The sequence below is a fragment of the Tauraco erythrolophus genome, chromosome 3 (genome assembly GCF_009769465.1).
Source record: "Tauraco erythrolophus isolate bTauEry1 chromosome 3, bTauEry1.pri, whole genome shotgun sequence".
Taxonomy (NCBI): domain Eukaryota; kingdom Metazoa; phylum Chordata; class Aves; order Musophagiformes; family Musophagidae; genus Tauraco; species Tauraco erythrolophus.
In genome coordinates, this window is record NC_141467.1 from 63893770 (window position 1) to 63913976 (window position 20207).

The 20207-nt window shown below is 37.6% G+C and overlaps 1 protein-coding gene across 2 annotated transcripts in view; it reads left to right on the top strand.

Annotated features, from left to right (window-relative positions):
* The window catches only part of RAB2A (RAB2A, member RAS oncogene family), a 47267-nt gene extending 27534 nt beyond the window's left edge, over positions 1-19733 (top strand). The window contains exons 5-8 of one of the 2 annotated variants that reach the window (XM_086609348.1): positions 419-511; positions 3762-3873; positions 15946-16014; positions 18300-19733. In XM_086609348.1, coding sequence (XP_086465474.1) covers positions 419-511; positions 3762-3873; positions 15946-16014; positions 18300-18395 — 370 coding nt within the window. In that variant the 3' untranslated portion in view covers positions 18396-19733. Of the gene's footprint in view, positions 1-418; positions 512-3761; positions 3874-10949; positions 11152-15945; positions 16015-18299 lie in introns of those variants that run through there. The other variant, XM_086609349.1, reaches the window with a different exon arrangement.
* The last annotated feature ends 474 nt before the right edge of the window (positions 19734-20207 follow it).

Here is a 20207-nt window from a genome sequence, read left to right on the forward strand (position 1 = left end):
ATAAACTCACAGAAAATTGTCAACCACTTTCTGTCTTCAGTAGAACAAATATTGCTATGTGAGTATGTGATTATTTGTACTGTTTGAATTAGTTGAGGCTGTTAGGGACTTTTAAAATTCCATTCAGCGGATTTTATGTGTATATAAAACTACAAATTCTTACAGCTATAAGAATCCTCTTTGCTCTTTGTAGCAAACATGTTTTCAATTACTTTTTAGACAGAGTTCATTAAAATGCTCCTTGTTTACTAAATTTTTGTTCGCCTATTCTCCCTCTCACAAAGGGATTACTAGCTTTTATCCCTGGAGCATGCGTACTAATAAATGAGTTGGTCACTCAAGTAGAGAAGGTGCCTAACAGATGGGAAGGAGATTTCTTGAAATAATGCTGTTAATTTTCATTCTCTTCCACACTTAGGAGGGATACTTTCAACCACTTGACAACTTGGTTAGAAGATGCTCGTCAGCATTCCAATTCCAACATGGTTATAATGCTTATTGGAAATAAAAGGTAAAATTTAAGCAGTTATGATTTTGTAAGTGATAAAAGTTACAGCTTCTCTGAATTTGAACTTTTGTGTTTTTCTTATGTGTAGGCAGTATATTACATTTAAATTACTTTCAGCCACTGGACGTAGTTCTGTGGTGAATCTAAAACCTTTCCTTTTTTAATTAGACTAATAAAATGTGCAGCACATATGGATCAACTACCTTATGTTCAGAGTACCTTTTTTAGAAGTAATTTTATTTTAAAAGAATTGACTGTGAATGCATGAAGTCATGGGTTATATGAATTATTTTTCTCATTACCTTTTTTACATCTGGAATCACCAGTTAGAAGCACCTAGATCTCTCCCTTATAAAGAGAATGACTCCTAATTTTAAATGTTCTAAAGTGCTTTAGTTTTTGGTTAAGAAACACAGCAGAGAAAATGTCATTTTAAAAAAAAAAAAGCCCATGCTACAGGATTCTCTTCAAAAACTTTTCTCAAATGTGAAAAGTGCGTACCTTTAATCATTACATGAGATGTTTCTAAATTCTGTGCCTGTTTCATGTTATGAATGTTTTAGCTGGGGTTGGGGGCATTCTTGAAGGTAAAGATGCCAGTTGAAATAATGGTGCATGCTTGTCCCTTAAAATTTAATGATCAGCCAGATCATTTCTTAGATACTAGTGAGAAATAGCCTTGTGGTGAGGAGGGTCTGGTTTTGCTACTCTGGCCTGTTCACCTCTTATTTTGTTGTTCTTCCCCCTTCTTCCTTCTGTTTTCCTCCTTCTACCTCCCTTGTCCTCTACCTCCCCCTGAAAAATATGTTAAGTGTTAAGTAATTGTGAAGCTTGTCCACATTTCTACACATCATCTGGAAAACTAACAACAACGTTCTTAATTGAGGAAAGTGATAAGCGTAATATTCACAAACTAATAAGAAATGTAATCTCTTTTATTAAATGCAGCTTTGGTAAGCCTGTGGTTTCCCTGACCAACTGTTTTTTTGCTTATATGGGTAAAAATATGGCACCGAGAGAAACACTAAAGTGCACTGTTTGCTTATTACATAAGTTTGCATATTAATTGACATCTGTAACTATTCCTGGTTATTCTTAGCTGTTGAACTGAATTTTTGCCTTGCATTCTGCTGATGCAGAGTATATCACATGATTGTATGTTATAATAGCTACTTGCAGCTAGCTCAGTGATTCCCAATTGCAACTAGATTTTATTCAAACAATATACTTATGTATTTTAAGTTACAGGTTAAGGTGGCATATGAAGTAAAAGTTCTTTAAGAAGCTTTTTAAAGGGGATTACTTTCAAGCTTCAAAGAGAAGGAAGGGACGAAAACTCCCTCAATTACATTGCATTATCCCAAAAGTGTGTTACAGGAGTTCTTATGGTAGGGCATACTACTAGCAATGGATGGATAGATGGAAGGAAGAATGTGTGTACTAGCATAGTATTTTTGAAGGAATAAATTTTGTTCTTATGAGTCCCGAAAGTGCACTTGATACATGTTAGTAGTACTGACTTATTGCTGGATTTGAAGAGTGAGAATTTAGTCTGAAATATAATAGCTGTTCTTTGGAAACATTACAAATACTAGTGTTAAAACATGACAAGTACTCTACTTAATCTTCTTTCCAGAACAAAACATAGCTATATCGATCTAGTAAGACCAAATACTTCGAATTATTGGAATGGAGAGAGGAAGACAACTGTGGTTAGTAGAAGCAGTTAAAGCTCTTTAAGAATATGTTCAGATGTGAGTAGTAAGTTTATTTTTGAGGGTAGCATGGTAGTAGCAAATAAAGACATGGCCCAAGTTCAGAAATACGATGTTGCATAGCTACTTCAGGGACATGAGAATCAACATCTCGTTAAGATATCTTAAACCTGAGGCTGAGATAGTGGGAACACTTGCGTATAATGAACATCAACTTTAAAACTGTTTTTCATAGATTCATAGATTTCTAGGTTGGAAAAGACCTTAGACATCATCGAGTCCAACCATCCCTAATCCCCATTAAACCATATCCTCAAGTAGATCGTCAAGAAGACGTTTCTTGTATCCTTACCTTCAAATGCTCCATGTTTAAATGATGTGCTGAATTGTCTTGACTCTGTAACTCATCTGAGCTAGCATGTAGTTTTAAAAATAACAAAAACCTGTTTTGCTGCAAAATAGATGCCACAGTGAGTATCATTTATTTTTAACATATATGTATAATTACAAGGATGGCAGTACTGAAGCCCAGTATGATACTTTTTGCTGATATTCTGACTGCGGATTAAACCTGTGTATTTGCATGATACGTAGTTTAAAAATGTGTATCTGAGAGGATATTTTTACATGCATAACTTAAATGAAGCTTTATTTAAATGTTATATTTATTATTTATGTATAAATGTAGCACTGTTATTGTTCAAGATGTAACATACCTACAAAGAAAAACAAATTGTGTACTTTTTGTTCCTAAAGAAGATTTAAAAAGTAAGAGTGAAATGCTTATGTGTCTATATGACTTACAGAAGCAGATTTGTCTTTAGTTGTCCAGGCCAAGAGGCATTTTTTTCTGTTCTTTTGTGTAATATTTAAATTTTATCTACCCTGCTTGGAAAGCAGGAGACAAGAAACTGTGTAACAGTCACTTCAGATTCTTCTGTTAGAGAGCCAGACCTGGAGTTTCAAAACCTAAATGGTAACTTGTTGGGAGAGAACAGCTAATATAGTTCAAAATAACTTATTTTTGCTTTTAAGTCATCTTATCAGAACATAAATTGACTATATGAAGCTTTGTTACTGAACAGAATAAAGGAATTTTATTTTTTTAAATTATTTTTAATATCATTAAGAAATTGTGTATAAAACTCCCTTATCAGATCAGGTTTACAGTGTGGATCAGTAGATAACATTATACTAGAAAAGACTGATGTTTACCTAAAATGGCAATGTCCAAAGTTTACATTCAAGGAATAGCTAAATAAATATACACGCATCCTGTTGAAAGCAGTTTCATAAGTCTTTGATAAGATCTATTTCAGCTAGGACTGGTAGCTCAAGCAAGTGTGATGTCTGTGGCTACTCTGTATACTGTAAGTGCAAGGCTTACAGCAATTCCATTTATGGAAGGGCTTGAATAGATACTCATCTGTACATAAGTTCTAATGGGAGCTCTTGGCTTATAAGCATGTCTCTGAAGAATAATATTTATGTGGACAGGTTAGATGATATAGCTAACTTATTTTTTTTTCCCATGTTAGTGATTTAGAATCTAGACGAGAAGTCAAGAAAGAGGAAGGTGAAGCATTTGCACGAGAGCATGGACTTATCTTTATGGAGACATCTGCCAAAACTGCTTCCAATGTAGAGGAGGTAACTTTGAACACTGGTATTTTAGTAAAGCAGTTGTTTTTAATTGCACTTCGTTATTTGTACAGATACTATTCCTCTAGGTTTTGAATTCCTTAAGTTGAATTAACTGCTCTTTTGTTTAGATTATGAGAAAGACAATGTCTATGTTGTGCCTGATTTCATAGCACTAATTATATTGTTAAGACTCTAGTAAGTAATACACTTGTGGGGTTTTATTTAAATATTTGATCAGAGAAGCGGGTGCTTCTGTCTGCCCTGAAATCTAAAAAGTAAGACTAGAATAGATTTGCTAGTCTAAAGCAAGCCAAGCTATTGGTATCCTTGGCAGATGTCAATCTAATCTGTTCTACAGACCTCTAATATTACACAGGATCTTCAGAGCAATCTGTTGCAGTGCTTCGATATTTGTGTTGTTGTGATCTTTGCCCTTGGCTACCTAACACAAATCTTCTTTGCTGCAATTCACACACACAATTTTTTTCTGTCCTATACAGAGCTGCTGAAGAGGTCATTATCTTGGTTGCTGTAATCTGCTACGTATTTGAATAAGTTTTTCAATCTTTGCTACTTCAAAGAACTTAAGTGTTCTAACTTTCTATTTCTCATTGAAAAGCTTTAGGATATAATACTTTTTAGTGACAATCAAATGCACCCCGTAAGTTATATTCTCAGTCAACTCTAAAAGAGGTGGCATGATCTAGAATAGTTACAGCTGAAGGAGCAAAGTCTTAATCTTTGAGCCAGTAAAAATAAGCAAGGAGAAATACTAGGCATGGTAGGTGAAAGATGACTACTTTGTGGACAAGAGAGACCATTTTCATTTTAATGCTGATTCTGGACTTTTCCATATCAAAAAAATAGAAGGGAACGAGAAAGGAAATCATGTGGAATGGGCAATATTTGAGGAAAGAACAAGAAGTGTGCAAAACAGAGGCAAATCTAGCAAGCCTTCAGTACTTGACTTCAGGACTGGAAAGAAACGATAGTTTTGTGACTGCCTGAGGATGTAGAAACTAAACAGGAAGAAGAACATTTGAGGTAATTCAGCTAAAATTAGATTAAATTTTAAGCAGAAGACATCTGTAGCCCTGTGTCTACAAATGTTATCTTATGTGGTGGCAGTGGAGAATGTTTTTACTGGCTTCTTTGGGAAACTAAGGGCTGAGAAAGTAATACTGTTAAATTTTTGCATTGGTGGAAATACACTGGATCTAAGAAGCTGGACATTGCAAATCTCTGAATTTGCATCTGGATTATACAGTGTATCAGATGTTTTAAAACGTATTTGTGTTAAAAGCGTTGAAGCAGACACCTTCTCCTACTTGCTTAAGGTTTCAGATAAATTGTGAAAATACTTTTTATGTGTTTGAGTGTCGGGATGCTCGTCTTTTCCAAAAGTACTAGAGTTTTTAGATAGAACTACTGAAGTCAAAGAGACTCTAATTGTGTGGAGGTTATTGGAGGCTGAGGGGAGAAAAGGTGTGGGGTTTGGAGGGGAAGGAATATCCCCTTACTTACGCAGCAGCGTTTTAATCCATGCTGATAAATCACTGATGACTGTAGCGTATCATGCATGGGTTATGTAGTTAACCATTACAGTGCCAGGATACCTGTAGAAATCTTTAACAATGAACACGTTTGCAGCATCAGCAGTGTTGAAAGAGCAGGTGATTTTACTTGAGAGGATAGAGCTCCAGAGCAAAATGATAGATGTAGATTCGGACTAGCCAACAGCTAAGACTTAGGCAAACAAAAGTTTACATGAATACAGCTTCAGAAACATCTAAGAATTATGTGCCCCATTTAGGCCTCTGTTCTCTTCTGTGCCTTGTATTAACAAAGTCTTATAGAATGATAAAACTAAGGTTTAAGATTCATTTTTAATTCAGTTTTCAGCGTTCTCTCTGTCTAACCCACCAACAGGAAATATTCTCAAAAGGGGTGTCTTGGAGAAAGACACATGCATGTGTACTATGGAAATGCATGCGTGTAACAGGCTAGAACATTGCTAGGTAACAACTGGTGTCTTGATTCCTCCTTGCTTTCCCAAAAGAGGGATTTTACCATACTGAAATCTTGTAGTTGACTAATAAAGCCTTGGCCTGCTGCGTTTGCGCCCGTGTTGCAATGTGTAGTGGTTGCTACATGAAACAAAGTAGTAGTGGAAGTGTATTTCTGGGTATTGAAGGAAGTAAAGTAAGTGTCAGGAAAAAAATGACAACAAAGAAGTGACACAGTATCCAGTAATAGGCCTTAAACTATTCTTCCAGCCATTTGAGAGAAATAGTTAGATGACACTTGGAGATATCTGTCCAAAGTATAATTAGGAAGAATATCCATTTTTCCTGGCCAAACATGTTTTGTGGATTAAATGATTTGTTTCATTACAGAACTAGTTCTCAAACTTTACTTTTGGGATCTAAGGCAAAAATACTCATGGCAAAAGAATCAAGACTGTTAAGGGTTTAGAAATAATAATCTTAGATTGTTCACAGAAGCCCTTCCTCAAATCATTTGAATCCTGTAGTCTTCTGTAGCCTACTTCAGTAAGTGGAAGCAGTCTATCTCATTATAAACATAAAAGGCTGCTCAAAGTACTAGTTGCCAGAATTTTATTTATTTATTTTAACAAAAATGCTTTTATGCATGTTTTTAGTATAGAAAATAGAGTAAAATCATCATCTTTGGTTCTTTAGGATGGCTGCTTGTATCAGTAATTTCTGAAGTAGTAAAGGAAACTTCTCAGACAGTTAAAACCTTCTGAGATAGTTCTTCGTGGAAAAAATAATTTCAGAAGTGTTCTGAAGTAAATGACTCTGCTTTGTAAAAAAGCAAGATTATAACAGTCTCTTTTTTCTGAACCGCTCACACTGCAGTTATAGATATCTCTATAGAAGATGGATTAATTCTCATGTACCTTTTGGTTGACATCGGGAAGTCTCACAAAGAAACTCTATAGCAAGTGCTTTTTATCCACTTTTATTATTCTCAAGACACTGTTAGCTGTACAGGTTACTGTATTGTTCTCAGTCCCACACAGTTAGTGTGCTATCTCACCACATTCCACATTTTTCTGAACAGCTACTTTGTTGGGGGCATTGCCTTGTATACTATCGAGTCTGTGCTATCACCTTGAGAATCTTGGGCTGCTCACCACGTGAGCGTTTCTGCAGGGTCTGGTTCAAGATCTGGCACACACTTCTTAACTTCACTGTCCGTAGTCTACATCCAGATTAATACCTGGCCCTGCAGCAACAGGGCTAGTATCTGTGTGGCTTTTGTACGCTGAATACCACGTTCTTGTCACTGGGGAATTCAGGAGGGGCAGTGTGGCATTACAAACTGGTGGTGCTACATGCGTTAACAGGCAGATCGGCATCATCAAGCACAAACAGCCATAAAAGTCTTGTGGTCCTAGTCAGTGCCAGGCTGCTTGCATTTCACGCGGATGTAACACTGAAGCACAGCAGCACATGGCTGTATGTCTCCTGTGTTGCACTGGAAGCAGTTAAATGGCCAGAGGAGACTTTTTTCCTAATGGATTTTTTTCATCTCTCTAGTTGAAAATATATGTTTCTCTGTCAGAAGTGACAACATAAGCCTCTAGACTTTGTTTTGATCAGTTTGAGATTGTTTCTGAGCCAACTTTATCTTCCTTTGTGTGATGTCTGTTGTAGATATTTGCAAGCTAATGGTGGAGTCTTTAGCAGTTTCTTTACATGAACAAATCAGTTTCTGTCATGAATTTACGTTGTTTTCCTTGTTTAAACCTGATTTCCACCACCGTGTAATGCCTTGGCCAATCTCTAGCTGTAGCAGTGCATTGACCTGTTCTGTTCAGTGCTTGGATCTTAGACAATTTGAAAATATTCATTATGTTCTTCAGGATTATGTGTTGTAACCTACATGTTGAATAAAATGTTTAGCGGTGGAGAATATCTTGTTAGCTCTTCATCTTGTGCAAGGCTGTTTGCCTTATACCCTGTTTGCACAATAAGTCATTGATAGTTGGGAGCAGGAAGTAGATTTAGGCGCTTCCTTTGTAGTTTCTGTGAAGGCTTCTAAGAATTCAGTGTGGCGCAGAGTTAAATCATTGTGTTAAATATGGATTTGGATTGGGCGAGAAGAGTTTCTGAATCATTGGGAGGGTAAAAGAATTATTGAGGGGGACGGACGACGGGACGTTAAGCACAGGGTTACACTTTGACTGCCATGCAGGGCCAGTTTTACTGGTTGCTGCAGTGGTATCGTATTTATTTAAACAGGTTTTTTTGTTGTTGACTTCCTTTTAGCCTCTGCCTAAAGCTATCAAGATAGATAGCCAGCTATCAAAACATAACTGATTTTTTGTGCTTTTCTTCAGAGATTTTTAAGCTGTATCACTAGTGCATATCTGTCTTTACAATTCTGTTTTTAAAAAAAAATCTTGACTATTTTGGAGGTGTTTAGTAATGTACACCCTAAGCTTGGCTGTTGGTTTTCTCTCAGTAGAACGCATCGTTAAATTTGACCTGAAACTTTGAACTTCTTTTCAATTCAGGCTGCAAGGAATCTAGTGTTAACTGGTAGAATATCGGTTATCATATCTGTTCTACTTTTTTGAATTGTGGATGGAAGGGTGTATGCTCTGAAGTCCTGTTTGCAGATTTCAGTGCTACTTTTATTTTTTTTTTTCCCTGAAGAAAACACTGTGGTGCCTATCAGTACACTTTTCAGTTGTATAAGTTTAAGTCTGAAGTCCAAACCTCAGGCATGTTTGCACTTGTTTTAATCACAATGTCAGTCACTTTCCTACCGTGCATTAAAATTACACATAATACTTAAGATTTTTTTTCTCATTTGCAAGAGGCATTAACAATTTTATCAGATTTGTTTTCTCATTGGTAGGTAGCAACAGCATATGCCTGTTAATTGTAGTCTTATCTGAAATGTGCAGTTCATAGTTTGCTGAGCAGTTTCTGCTTGGGCAGTGCCTAACACTTGTAGGGGCAGAATGGAATCATCTGCATGAACTCAGGGTGATCATGCAGTCTCCTAGAGTACTTATGTTTGATTCCATTTATATACACTGATTCTAAAGAAGTAAAGATACCTAACTGCATTTGGGAATCACAGAATCGTAGAATTGTTTATGTTGGAAAGACCTTAAGATCATCAACTGTAAACTTAACACTGCCAAGTCTAAACTATGTCCCTAAGTACCACATCTAAACATCTTTTAAATACCTCTGGGGATGGTGACTCAACCAGTTCCCTGAGCAGCCTGTTCCAATGCTTTGGGCCTGGCCATCCTTTTAACCCAGTGAAGAGGAGACCTGTCCAAGCCATGAGCAGTCAGTTTCTCCAGGAGAATGCTACAGGAAACAGGGTCAAAGGCTTTACTAAAGTCTAGATGGACAACATCCACAGCCTTTCTGTCATCCACTAAGCAGGTCACCGTGTCATAGCAGGAGATCGGGTTAGGCAAGCAGGACCTGTCTTTCATACGTCCATGCTGACTGGGCATGGTTGCCTGGTTGTCCTGTGCCTGCTGCATGATGGCACTCAGGATGATCTACTCCATCATCTTCCCCGGCACCAAAGTCAGACTGACAGGCCTGTAGTTCCCCAGATCCTTCTTCTGGCCCTTCTTGTAGACGAGCATCACATTTGCTAACTTCTAGTCAACTTGAGACCTCCCTGGTTAGCCAGGACTGCTGATACATGATGGAAAGTGGCTTAGTGAGCACTTCTGCCAGCTCCCTCAGTACCCTTGGGTGGATTCCAACCAGCCCCATAGACTTGTGTGTGTCTAAGTGGTGTAGCAGGTCATTAACCATTTCCCCTTGGATTATGGGGGCTTCATTCTGCTCCCTGTCTTCCAGCTCAGGGGGCTGGTACCTGGAGAACAACTGATTTTACTGTTAAAGACCGAGGCACAGAAGGCATTAAGTACCTCAGCCTCTTCCTCATCTTTGTCACTGTTTTCCCCCCCATCAAATAAAGAACAGAGATTCTCCTTAGCCCTCCTTTTGTTGCTAGGGTAGCTACAGAAACATTTTTTTAGGGTCTTTTACGGCAGTAGCCTGATTAAGTTATAATTGGGCTTTGGCTCTTCTGATTTTCTTCCTGCAGAACCTCACGACATCTTTGTAGTCCTTCTGAGTTGGGAAGCTGTGATAACTTTGTGCATTTGTCTTGCACTCCAGACTGCTGTTTTTAACAATGATTATTGTGATCAACCTTAAGCAAAATAATTCTCTAGATACTGGCCAAACCAGTACTAGACACCATTGCTGTTAAGAAGCTGATCTCCCTTGACCTGTACTACTGTATCACTGACTCCTGGTGTGGGAGTTGGTTTTAGTAAGTCGTTTCCCATATGGAGGGGATTATACAGCCCTACGCCAAGCTTTCCTCTTAAGAGTATTGTCTTTGTTATACCAAGTTGTCTGCACATAAATAGAATGCAATAATGGATTAATTATTTAGGATTAAATCTGAATAGACTAATGGTTTTGACTGAGCAATGGAGCACTTCTGCTACATGTAGCTGAATGGTCATTCAGTGAGGGTTTTTTTCAGCTGTAACTTAATTTTCTTTTCAGGCAACTTCTTTCATACTTTTGCTTAAATGGATAATGAATATTCAAAACCCTTGTAGCTTCAACAGCAGTACTATTCGGTCACGCATAAAGGAAGGAACATGGCATTTGTAATATTCTGAAGGGTAAAAATGAAAATCTCATGGAAAGATGAGATTCTTAGCAGCTTCCACATTTGAACTGATTTTTAGAAGTGTGTTTTATTTCCCCTCCGCATCCTCCTGAGACACAACTAATTGCTGGTAAACGGGTTTTTTTGACCTGATAATATTGTTAGCAGGGATTTAGTTAATAAAACTTGAAAATCCTAGGATGTTAATAGTTTTCGTAGTAAGGTAAAATGATGCACAAGATGTACTCTGACTAGAACTTGCAAAAGAGCAGGATTTTTAGTTCGTGAGAGTCCTTAAAAAAACCTTCAAGTTAGGTTTATCTTAACGTGTATCAAAACCAGTATTCCTTCAAATTCTTAGAAATTCTGTAACCTTTCAGCTGTGTGAAGCTGGCACTTTAGCCGGTTTCCTCCATGAGAAAATAGAGGTGAAGCTCACGTTGGGTTAGCTGTGGAAAAGAGAAGGAGCAGGACACCTGGCTCCAGTGAAAATTCACAGCTTTTACCTCCTCGTGCAAACCCTTGGACTGTACCCCAGCTGTGCGGTAAGGAACGCTGGCTCTGCCATGGTTCTTCAGGCTTCTGGACATCCCGAGGTATAATCAGAATAAAAAGTCTCCGTTAATCGAGGGTTTCAGGCTTTATAGAAAAGCATGAAAAATATGCTATGACTGCCTGCCTGAGCTGTGGATTCTGCTGGAGAGATGGATCCTGAGTTCTGAGTTTTTTTTATCTTTTTTTTTTTCCTCAGGTGCTCTGTTCTTTGTAACTATTCAAGAGCAGCTGCAGAACTTGGAGACTCTTTGAGCTCTAGTAATGTGCATCTTCCTGACAAATTTGTCAGAAGGATATCACTTCAGTGGGTACATACAAGCAAATTGCTGTCAAGTTCTGTTTTGTGCCTGTGCACTTTTACTTCAAAAATAAGGCTACAGATGTGTTGGGGTGCTTTCTGAGGTGTAGGTTCATTGTACATCACCTTCCTACTGCTTGATAATTATCCCTTCTGTAGCCCTTTTAGTATCCTAGGCTTCTTTCTGAAGGTTCATTTAGTTGTGAAAAGTATTGTCTTACTGAGTGTGAAACAGCTGCTCAGAGCTTTGGGGTATCACTCCATTAAGCAGCCATCCAGCACCATTTACACACTGGGATGGCGAATGCTCTAGGGGTAAATCCATTTGTGGACCATGTTGTTACTGTTTCCAGGTGCATTCTTTAATACTAGAGTAATCTTTACTATATCTTGCTGCTTAGAGATAAGATAGGAAGTCGGGAAGGAGGAATAAATTCTAGGTGTTGGCTGACTACAGAGGCGAGGGTCATGCTTTAGTATTTTTAAGATATTTAACCTTTAAGCATTCCTCATTACATTTTCAGAAAGCGTTGAGAAATAGTGACTGCCCGATTTGTCTTTCAAAGCACTAAATTAAACTTCAGTATTGCCACCAGAGGGCGGCCTGTGACATGGGCTGGCAGCGGAGAACCTGACCTGTTCTGATTTTAAGCAAAGATGAACTTGTAAATTCTGAGTTTTGAAAAGTACTGGTGATTCATTTACAAGTTTTGCCTGCTACGTTCAGCTTGAAGCCAAGTCCTCAAATACTCGTCATGGCATTAGCTTTCTGCGAAAGAAGTGAAATGGGCCAAGTAGAAAACTCAATGTAGCTGTTCTATAATGTGCGTTCTGGTGCCTTTAGCTTATTAGTACTCCTACATGCAACTTGTGCAAGACAGAGGTATCAGGAGCTTATTCCCTTACTTCCTGCATTGTTTTTACCAGGTATAGAATTTGTTCTTCCTGGTTTTGTCTCAAGGGTAGTAAACCTACCTTATTTGTTTACTTTGTGTGATAAAACGTACGTCGAAGTTGATTTAATTCTGTGTTTGGTGTTTTTAGGATTAATTTATCTTAAATGCAGCATCTATACTATTTGGGTTTTTTGTGGTGTTTTGGTGATTGTTTTCTCTGAGGTGACTGTTACAAGACTTCTCGATTCCCATGGTCTAGGAAACTCCTTATACAAATCATCTAAAGTGATATTTTACTGGTGTACTGTGACTCAAAAACCTCCTTTGTTAGCTTTTCAGTAGGTGCAGGTGTGTCACAACAGGCAGATCACATCTCACAAGACTCATTTTCCCACTTGTATGGTAATGTGATTTTCCTCAGCAGGGTACTACTGTTATTTGAGAACCTAGTTATAATGTGAACACAACCGAAAAACATGCTACATGAAAACAAATCACTGAATAACTTGTATACAACTTTTTTTTTAATATTGTGGTACAGATACGTTCAGTAGTCTTATATGTGAAAGCATCATTAATTTGTGATTTAGAAAGATTAAAGCCAAGAGTTTAACATGAAATGTAGACGTTTTCATGATGTTACATTGTATTCTTTAATTTTACTGAAATGTAGTGTAGAATTTTTAAGTCTAGCATGCTGTTTTGGTAAAACCCTCTCTCTTCCTTTTGTGAGTAATGGAGGAACTGTGTACTAGGACCTTGCCATCCTTCAGATGGCTGAGTAGTGAAAATTAAACCTGGACCTGAGCTGATTTGGGGTGGAGGTACTTGAGTATCTCTGTATGGTGCTTTAGTAACAGCAGCATTATGGGAATGTAGAGTGCAACCGCAGTCAGCTTGGTAGGCAGCCAGCAGAGTCCATGGGGGCTCACTGGTGGAGGTCTTGTGCTGTGTGGAAGTGGCTAAACTGCACCTGGATCCAAGTTGGCGTGTGAAGTGCTACAGCTGTGTTCTTGCAGTCCCCTGCACATGGTCTAATAAATCCAAACTGGATTTGAGGGGAAACTGCTCTGTTTCTCTGCATCCTTTGCTCAGTTAATCTGCAAATAGGATAAACGGCCCATAAATAATTGAGAGTTTATATTGTACTGCATCTTCCAGATAAGAGTTAGAACATGCAGTATAAAAAGAGATTTGGTTTTTTTAGAAGTTGTCATTTATACTGAGTTCACTTTCTTGTCCTTGCCGATTGGGGCACTAGCATGCAATGCCAAAATCAGATATGATATTCTTGAAGCGAGTAGACTGCTGTTTTCAGTAAAGTTCTCAGGTGGTTATTTCGAGTCCACTTACGCTTCAAAGTAACTTGGATGCAAGAAACAAATGGAAGTCTCAAGGGATGCAAGTCTTTTTTCATGGCTGATTAGTAGTAATTTTTCAGAATGCATACCAACTGAAGAAAACATAAGGTAGATTTATTGTGTGGTATGTTGTTGTGAAACAATTGTTTTCAAATAGAAATTATTTATATGTGACCCAGTGCAGCCTGGCATTTTGCCATGCAGAATAACAGTATGTGCTGGTTTAACACTAATACGTGGTGCTCCAGAATCGCCGATACAAATGTGGTAGTCAGATTAGTCTTTTCAAGACAACCGAAATGACAGAACTGAGGTGAATGGAATACTTTTGGATTTTTTAAATGAACGGTTTCTCAGGCAATATGTTTAATATTAAACAGTACTGAACTCGGTATGCTTTTTTGCTTTGTACAGTGCATGTGTAATAATTGTGTTGAAGGGAGGGGGCATGGAGTCTTGTTAAAACACAGTATTTTCCAGTGCATTTCACTGTGTTTCGTGAGGATAGATGTGTTACTGTGGTGAACGGTTCTTGAGTGTAGCATCCAGAAGATATTTTATACTCAGTTGTGTTAGTTTGGAGTTTGTAGTCTTAAAATTCTGCTTTTGTTGATCTAAAGTAGTTTTTATAGATCTAATGTAATTCTCATGACATTAATTCTAAGAGCCTAGGCGTACATAGCCAACATCATCTAGAACTGTTAGAAGTGCCAATTGTTAAGTGCTTGTTTACATGAAGTTATCATAACACGTTTTTAAGACTTCAAGTTCTGTTTAATGTCCTACTAAAATAGAAGCAAGCATCATCACAGATTCCAGCTGTGTGAATTTCCAAAGTTTTTGACTTACACCTTTCAGTAGCCCATGTATGAGGCCATTACAATAATTAGTATGTTATTGGAAACTAAGATAAGTTTGATTTTTTTTCTTACCTTGGAAACTTCAATTTCTGAGGAATTTGAATCAATTCATAGTTGGCCAAAAGCCAATTTTTCTCCTCAACTCTAACGCGTGTTTGAAAAACGAACTCACTTTCTAAGTGCCTTGTGAATCTGCAATGATTAATTCTTCTCATTATTTTGCTGCAAATTCTCATGACCCTCTGTGATGATTCGATCACCCACTTAGAGTTTATGCATATTCATATCTTTCCGCTCCTGCCGCAGTCGTTCAAGTCTCCTTCGCTGGCTGTGGTGTGTGCTTGGTGCAGTAATTGAGCTGCAGTAGATTGATTACTCTGGGGAGCTGTAAGGCCTTTAAAGGTGAAAACATATCAGTCCTGTTAATTAGGAAACAAAGCTCTGGTGGCAAGTTCAGCAGTCAAATGCTTCCAGTGTAGAAATGAGGAAAGGTATGATTTGTTCCTCTCCATGAACCCTGTTTACTTTTTTATATTTGAATTAGATCTGTATTTGCTGTAATAGGCTTGTGCAGAAGATAACATATCTTGTATGATTGCATGGTGTTGGCATTTTAAAACAAAAAGAACTATATGTTTGATATTGATTACGATTATTAGCTGCTGTTAATCACCTCTTAAATTACACACTATTTTGGGCATTACTTGACCTATACAGTTAAATGAGAGATGAAAAATGTAATCATCGATTGTAAACTTGAACCAAAAACATCTATATCATTCGCTTTTTCAGACTAGAACGTCAAAGTCTTTTCTCTGAATTAAAACAATAGGTTTTCAGAAATCATAGTAAAACCTGGGGCCTCTTCTTTCTGCTATTAAGATGTCTATTGCCTGTCGTGTGCAAGATTAATTAAACAGAATACGTTCTTAAAATTAGGTGAATATTAAATGATAGCATAAGGTTTCATCCAGCAGACAGCATCCTTACATCATCATTGTAAGTACCCTGTGGTTTTATGTTGCTAAGCACTCTAATCTAGAGTGGCCTATTACAAAGATATTAAGGGTAGGGGAAACCATCTGCCACACAATCTATCCATAAGGGTCAGAAATAAATAATTTAAAAGTAATTTATGTATCTTAAAAACCACTTTTTCCCTGTAATTACTGGACAACAGATTGTAGAATACAGATGTTATGAAAATGCCACTGTTTTTGTAAACAATGCGTGATCCATTGCTACTTCAGGGTAGGTTATAGGATGCTGCTGTCATACCTGTTCCTGATGAGGTCAGGAAGAAAAGTCTTGCTGAAACAACTGCACATGAGATTGGACTCCAATTAGTGCATCTTACCTCAAAGGATATCGCATTCATTGTGTTTGTTTTTTTCCCTCTGTTTTAGGCATTTATTAACACTGCGAAGGAGATCTACGAGAAGATCCAGGAAGGAGTTTTTGACATTAATAATGAGGTAACTTTTAGTACCCTGAACACTGTTTGGGTTTCAAATGTACAAAATTCACCTTCCCTGGAAGGCTGGACAGTAAAATATTTGTCTGTTCCATTTGGATATAGAACTGTCTGCCATTGTGATAAAAATGGATTAAAATAAGTGACCCTATCCATCCATGAAGCATCACAAAATAATATAAATCCCCAAAAGAGAAGAAAATCCACTTTCATCCACTTCTCCATATGGTGTCATCTGTTTTCAAAGATAATTTTCCACTATGTAAATGGGAGACCATGTTGATATGCCAGATGCACTCCATGAGCTGTCCAGTGTAGGGGAGGGATTGCTTTGAGAGTTACATAAAAGACTTTTGAAATGTTCCTGGTTTAGGTGGCTGGATTCTGTAGGGAATAAAAGATTAGCCATTTTGCCTATGCACATTACTGAAATTACAGATTATCAGAGCCTGTCTCTTGGCTTGTTTGGGGTGGGGGTGGGGAGGTGGAGCAGGGAGCACTTTTGTAATGCAAGAGCCTAGAAAGACCTGTAATGTCTCTCTTGAATTGTGAAATAATTGTGCTGTTGAAAATGTTGAGCAGTTAGGACAGAGGTTCAGGCCATAGGAAGAGCAGATACAAATTCAGTGGTAGTGAAAAAAAAAACAAACTACAATCATATAGAAACGTTATGATTGTATAAGCTCTCAGTTAACATTTGCATACAAAGTCACATAAAGTTTAAATTTGCCAGTGTGGTCAGTCCTCTCTGCTGCTTAAGGTTTTCTTTTTTTTTTTCATTCTGCATGTCCCTAAACATTGTTGCCGAGGCACTTAGTGAAGAAACCACATGTGAAAATCTGCACGGCCACTTTCTGTTCAGTATCTGTCCTGTGAATAGATGCATTCTCTGTCTGGAACTGTCAGTCTCACGCTTCTCTTAAGCGTTATAGTCCTTGCAAAATTGTTCAAAGAGTAGTGAGGGAATTGGCAGAACTCAATTAAGCAGCTTCACCTCTTTCTGCTTGATGTATTTCATCATGAGAAAATTTAGACTATTAAAAATAGTGCTCTTATGACTTTAGAGAGGAAATAATGAGAAACTTTAGTATGCAAAGTAGGAAACTTGTAGCTAAGACTTGAATAGTAATCCTCAGAGACGCTAATTCTGACTGGAAAGTGTGTGTGTATATATATACAGTGTTCTGGTGAAACACTTTCTAAATTCAGTTTAGTGATGAAAAACTTAACATTTTCTTTAACGTTTTTCCCGAAGAAGCCGCACTCAGCAGTGCGATATAAATTGGACAGTAATCAGAGTGTCTGAAAAAGCATTGCTCGTTGTATCTGTCGAGTTTCATATAGTAGCTGACTGCTTTACTGTGCCTTACGGAGCTTTGATTGCAATATGCTGTCAAGAGCCAACAGTCCGTGCTATTTATTTGGCTTTATGCCAAGTCTGGCTCCTTGATTCCTCAAGAAGTTGCTATCAGCCCAGAGGGGGCAAAACCAATGAGCCATAGGGCATGCTTTTTATTAAAGAGGAGTCAAAGAGCGAAAAGAAACCACATCAGCTGCTGTCAATACTGAGCTAGTGCCAGAAACCCCAAGGCTACTACTGTTGCAGAACAACTGCCAAGCGCTATAAATCTGAGATTTACTGTGACGCAAAGTTTCCTTAAGAGCTTAATTTCTGAAGCTACTGTATTACTTTTCTCAAAGTGCTGTATTTTTAGGTAAAATCCACTTGAGGGAGTGAGGGTTAAGATATAAGTGTGATTTTGATGAATGAAAGAGCTATGCTGTGTGTGGGTTCTTGGCAAGTAGCCATGTCTTTCGGGATCACAGAAATTATTGATGACACAGAACACTCGTATGCCCTTAGCCTCTACAGCTGATTCAACACAGAAAGAAATGCCGTCTAGAGAGGAAAGGTTTTATATTAAACTATTAAACTAATGGAGGTTTTGGTGAGAGGGGAGAGGTTGTACGTTCCTAGCAAACCCTGTGTGTTTTTAAAGCCTTATGCCAAGTAGTATTCAAACAGTTTTGGCTCTGTGTGTTTGTGTTAGGAGCTTAAGGTACAGAGTTTTACACAGAGATAAAATTTAAATGAGAAAGAAAGCGTCGTCTTTTATATTTAATCGCCAAGGACATCTTGTTGCTAAAAAAAACCCTAAACTTTGCTGTATTTATTGCATACATTAGGAGAACTTGCTATACGATCTTCTAAAAACAAAAAAATGTCTTTTCAAGTATATATTACTGTTCTAAAATAATTACACTGTGTATTAAACTTCATTTCAGGCGAATGGCATAAAAATTGGCCCTCAACATGCTGCTACTAATGCAACACTTGCAGGCAATCAGGGAGGACAACAAGCTGGAGGAGGCTGCTGTTGAGCCTGTTTTTACTTTCTAGCTGCCTGGATGGGGCCTACTAACTTGTTTGTTCACCCTTCCCTCCCCCCGCCCCGCTCGCCTCCACTTCAGTTCCACTGAGACATGAAACTTGTAAGCTGGTTTCCTGTTGCAGAAGACAACTTTATCCTTCAAATTCTTGTATAACTTTGAATAAATGGTTAATGTTCACTTAAAGACAGATTTTGGAGATTGTATTCATATCTATTTACATTTGATTTCTAGGTCAATTGATGTGATTATTTTTGTTAAATGTTGTCTTGTGCCCTTGACTACGAACTGAATTGTATTAAACACTACGAAGTCATCTGAGTATTTTAATCAGTTTGTGTAGTTAGGTTTCGCAGCTCCTGCGGTTACCTAATGTTTAATATTGTAGAGCTGTCCTCAAGTTTTTTGTCAATTTTCAAGGCTATAAAGAGAAGCGGAAGGACTCTTTTAATTCTGTATTTATCACTTTCTGTATATATAGTTTAATAACCTGCTTGGGTGTACTTGCCAAGCTAGAATTCTTTAATGCATTTGCATAAATTCTATACTACTTAGAGCTTGAAAACTACAGAAGCATTAATAGAAATTGCTTGGATGCTAAATTTTAAGCCTTTTTGACGTTGTTAGCATGTTCATCCTCCCCGTCATTATCCTGAAGTCCAAGGGAAATGCTTAATGTATATTACTAGAGGCTACATACGTGCTATCTATTTTAATGCCAAATGTTTGCTGTTTGTCCACAATTTCCACAGCACCTCTTCAGAAATGGATTAGCTGTTTGCCTTAACAAATACTATAGGTAAAAAGAGAGTATGAATGAAAGGTAGAGGAGGAGTTGACGAATTTGAAATGGCACATTATAAAAACATTAATAATCTTTTCTTAATTTTTTTCTTGTTTACCACTTGATTTCTAGGTATATTTTTCATGCAAGGACAGTTTTTCAACCTAAATGTACAGTGGTTGTGTAAAGTTTTCTTTTAGTGACAACTTGTAATCCTAAATATATGGTAAGCATCTTGTCTATTGTGAAGAGGGTGTGAAAATAAAATCTGCCAGTTTGGAAATCTTGACGAAAATCTAAACTAGAAATGCTTTGGTACTTATTATGGTGCTGGTCGGAGAGGGGGAATGTTTTGCCTCACATGGAAAGGGTTGCAACAGCACAAAACAAAAGCCTGTGTTTAAGTGTTTATTTGCTAAAGTACAGAGTATTCATGTCACTTTTCCTACAAATGAGGAAACAGCTGGGTTTCCACCTTCATCCTATTTATATAAATTGCAGATAAAAGGGTGACACTAGTGCTAGGCCATGCTTCATGTGTCTAAAAAAAATAAAATAAAAGCGCGGGGCAGGGAACGACTGCAAAACTTTTTGTCTTACTGGACCAATACTGACTGCAACACAACACTGGGGGACATGGACCCTCATGTCGTCCATTCTTATTGTCAGAACTTTAATATCGGAAGTGAATAAACTTCAGCCTGACAGGTGTAACATAGCAGTGGTTCTGAGATTAAATAAAGTTTAAAAAACATGTGGAACCTTTTGTTTGTGTCTGGGGGAACTGACAACTGATAAGGATTTGCACTAGTTGCCAACTTCAAATCTTTCTTATGGGTTCAGGATCATTTTAAGTAATGCAACATAATTGTTTCCACTATTTAAATTCTTAAGAGGGTTCTCCATTTACATACTTTCAACTATTAACTGTTCATTATGTGATGTTTGCATTTGTAAAACACAAAAACATTGTTTCAGTTTGAAAATTGTGTTGCGTGACGGTAAAACCATAGGACCGC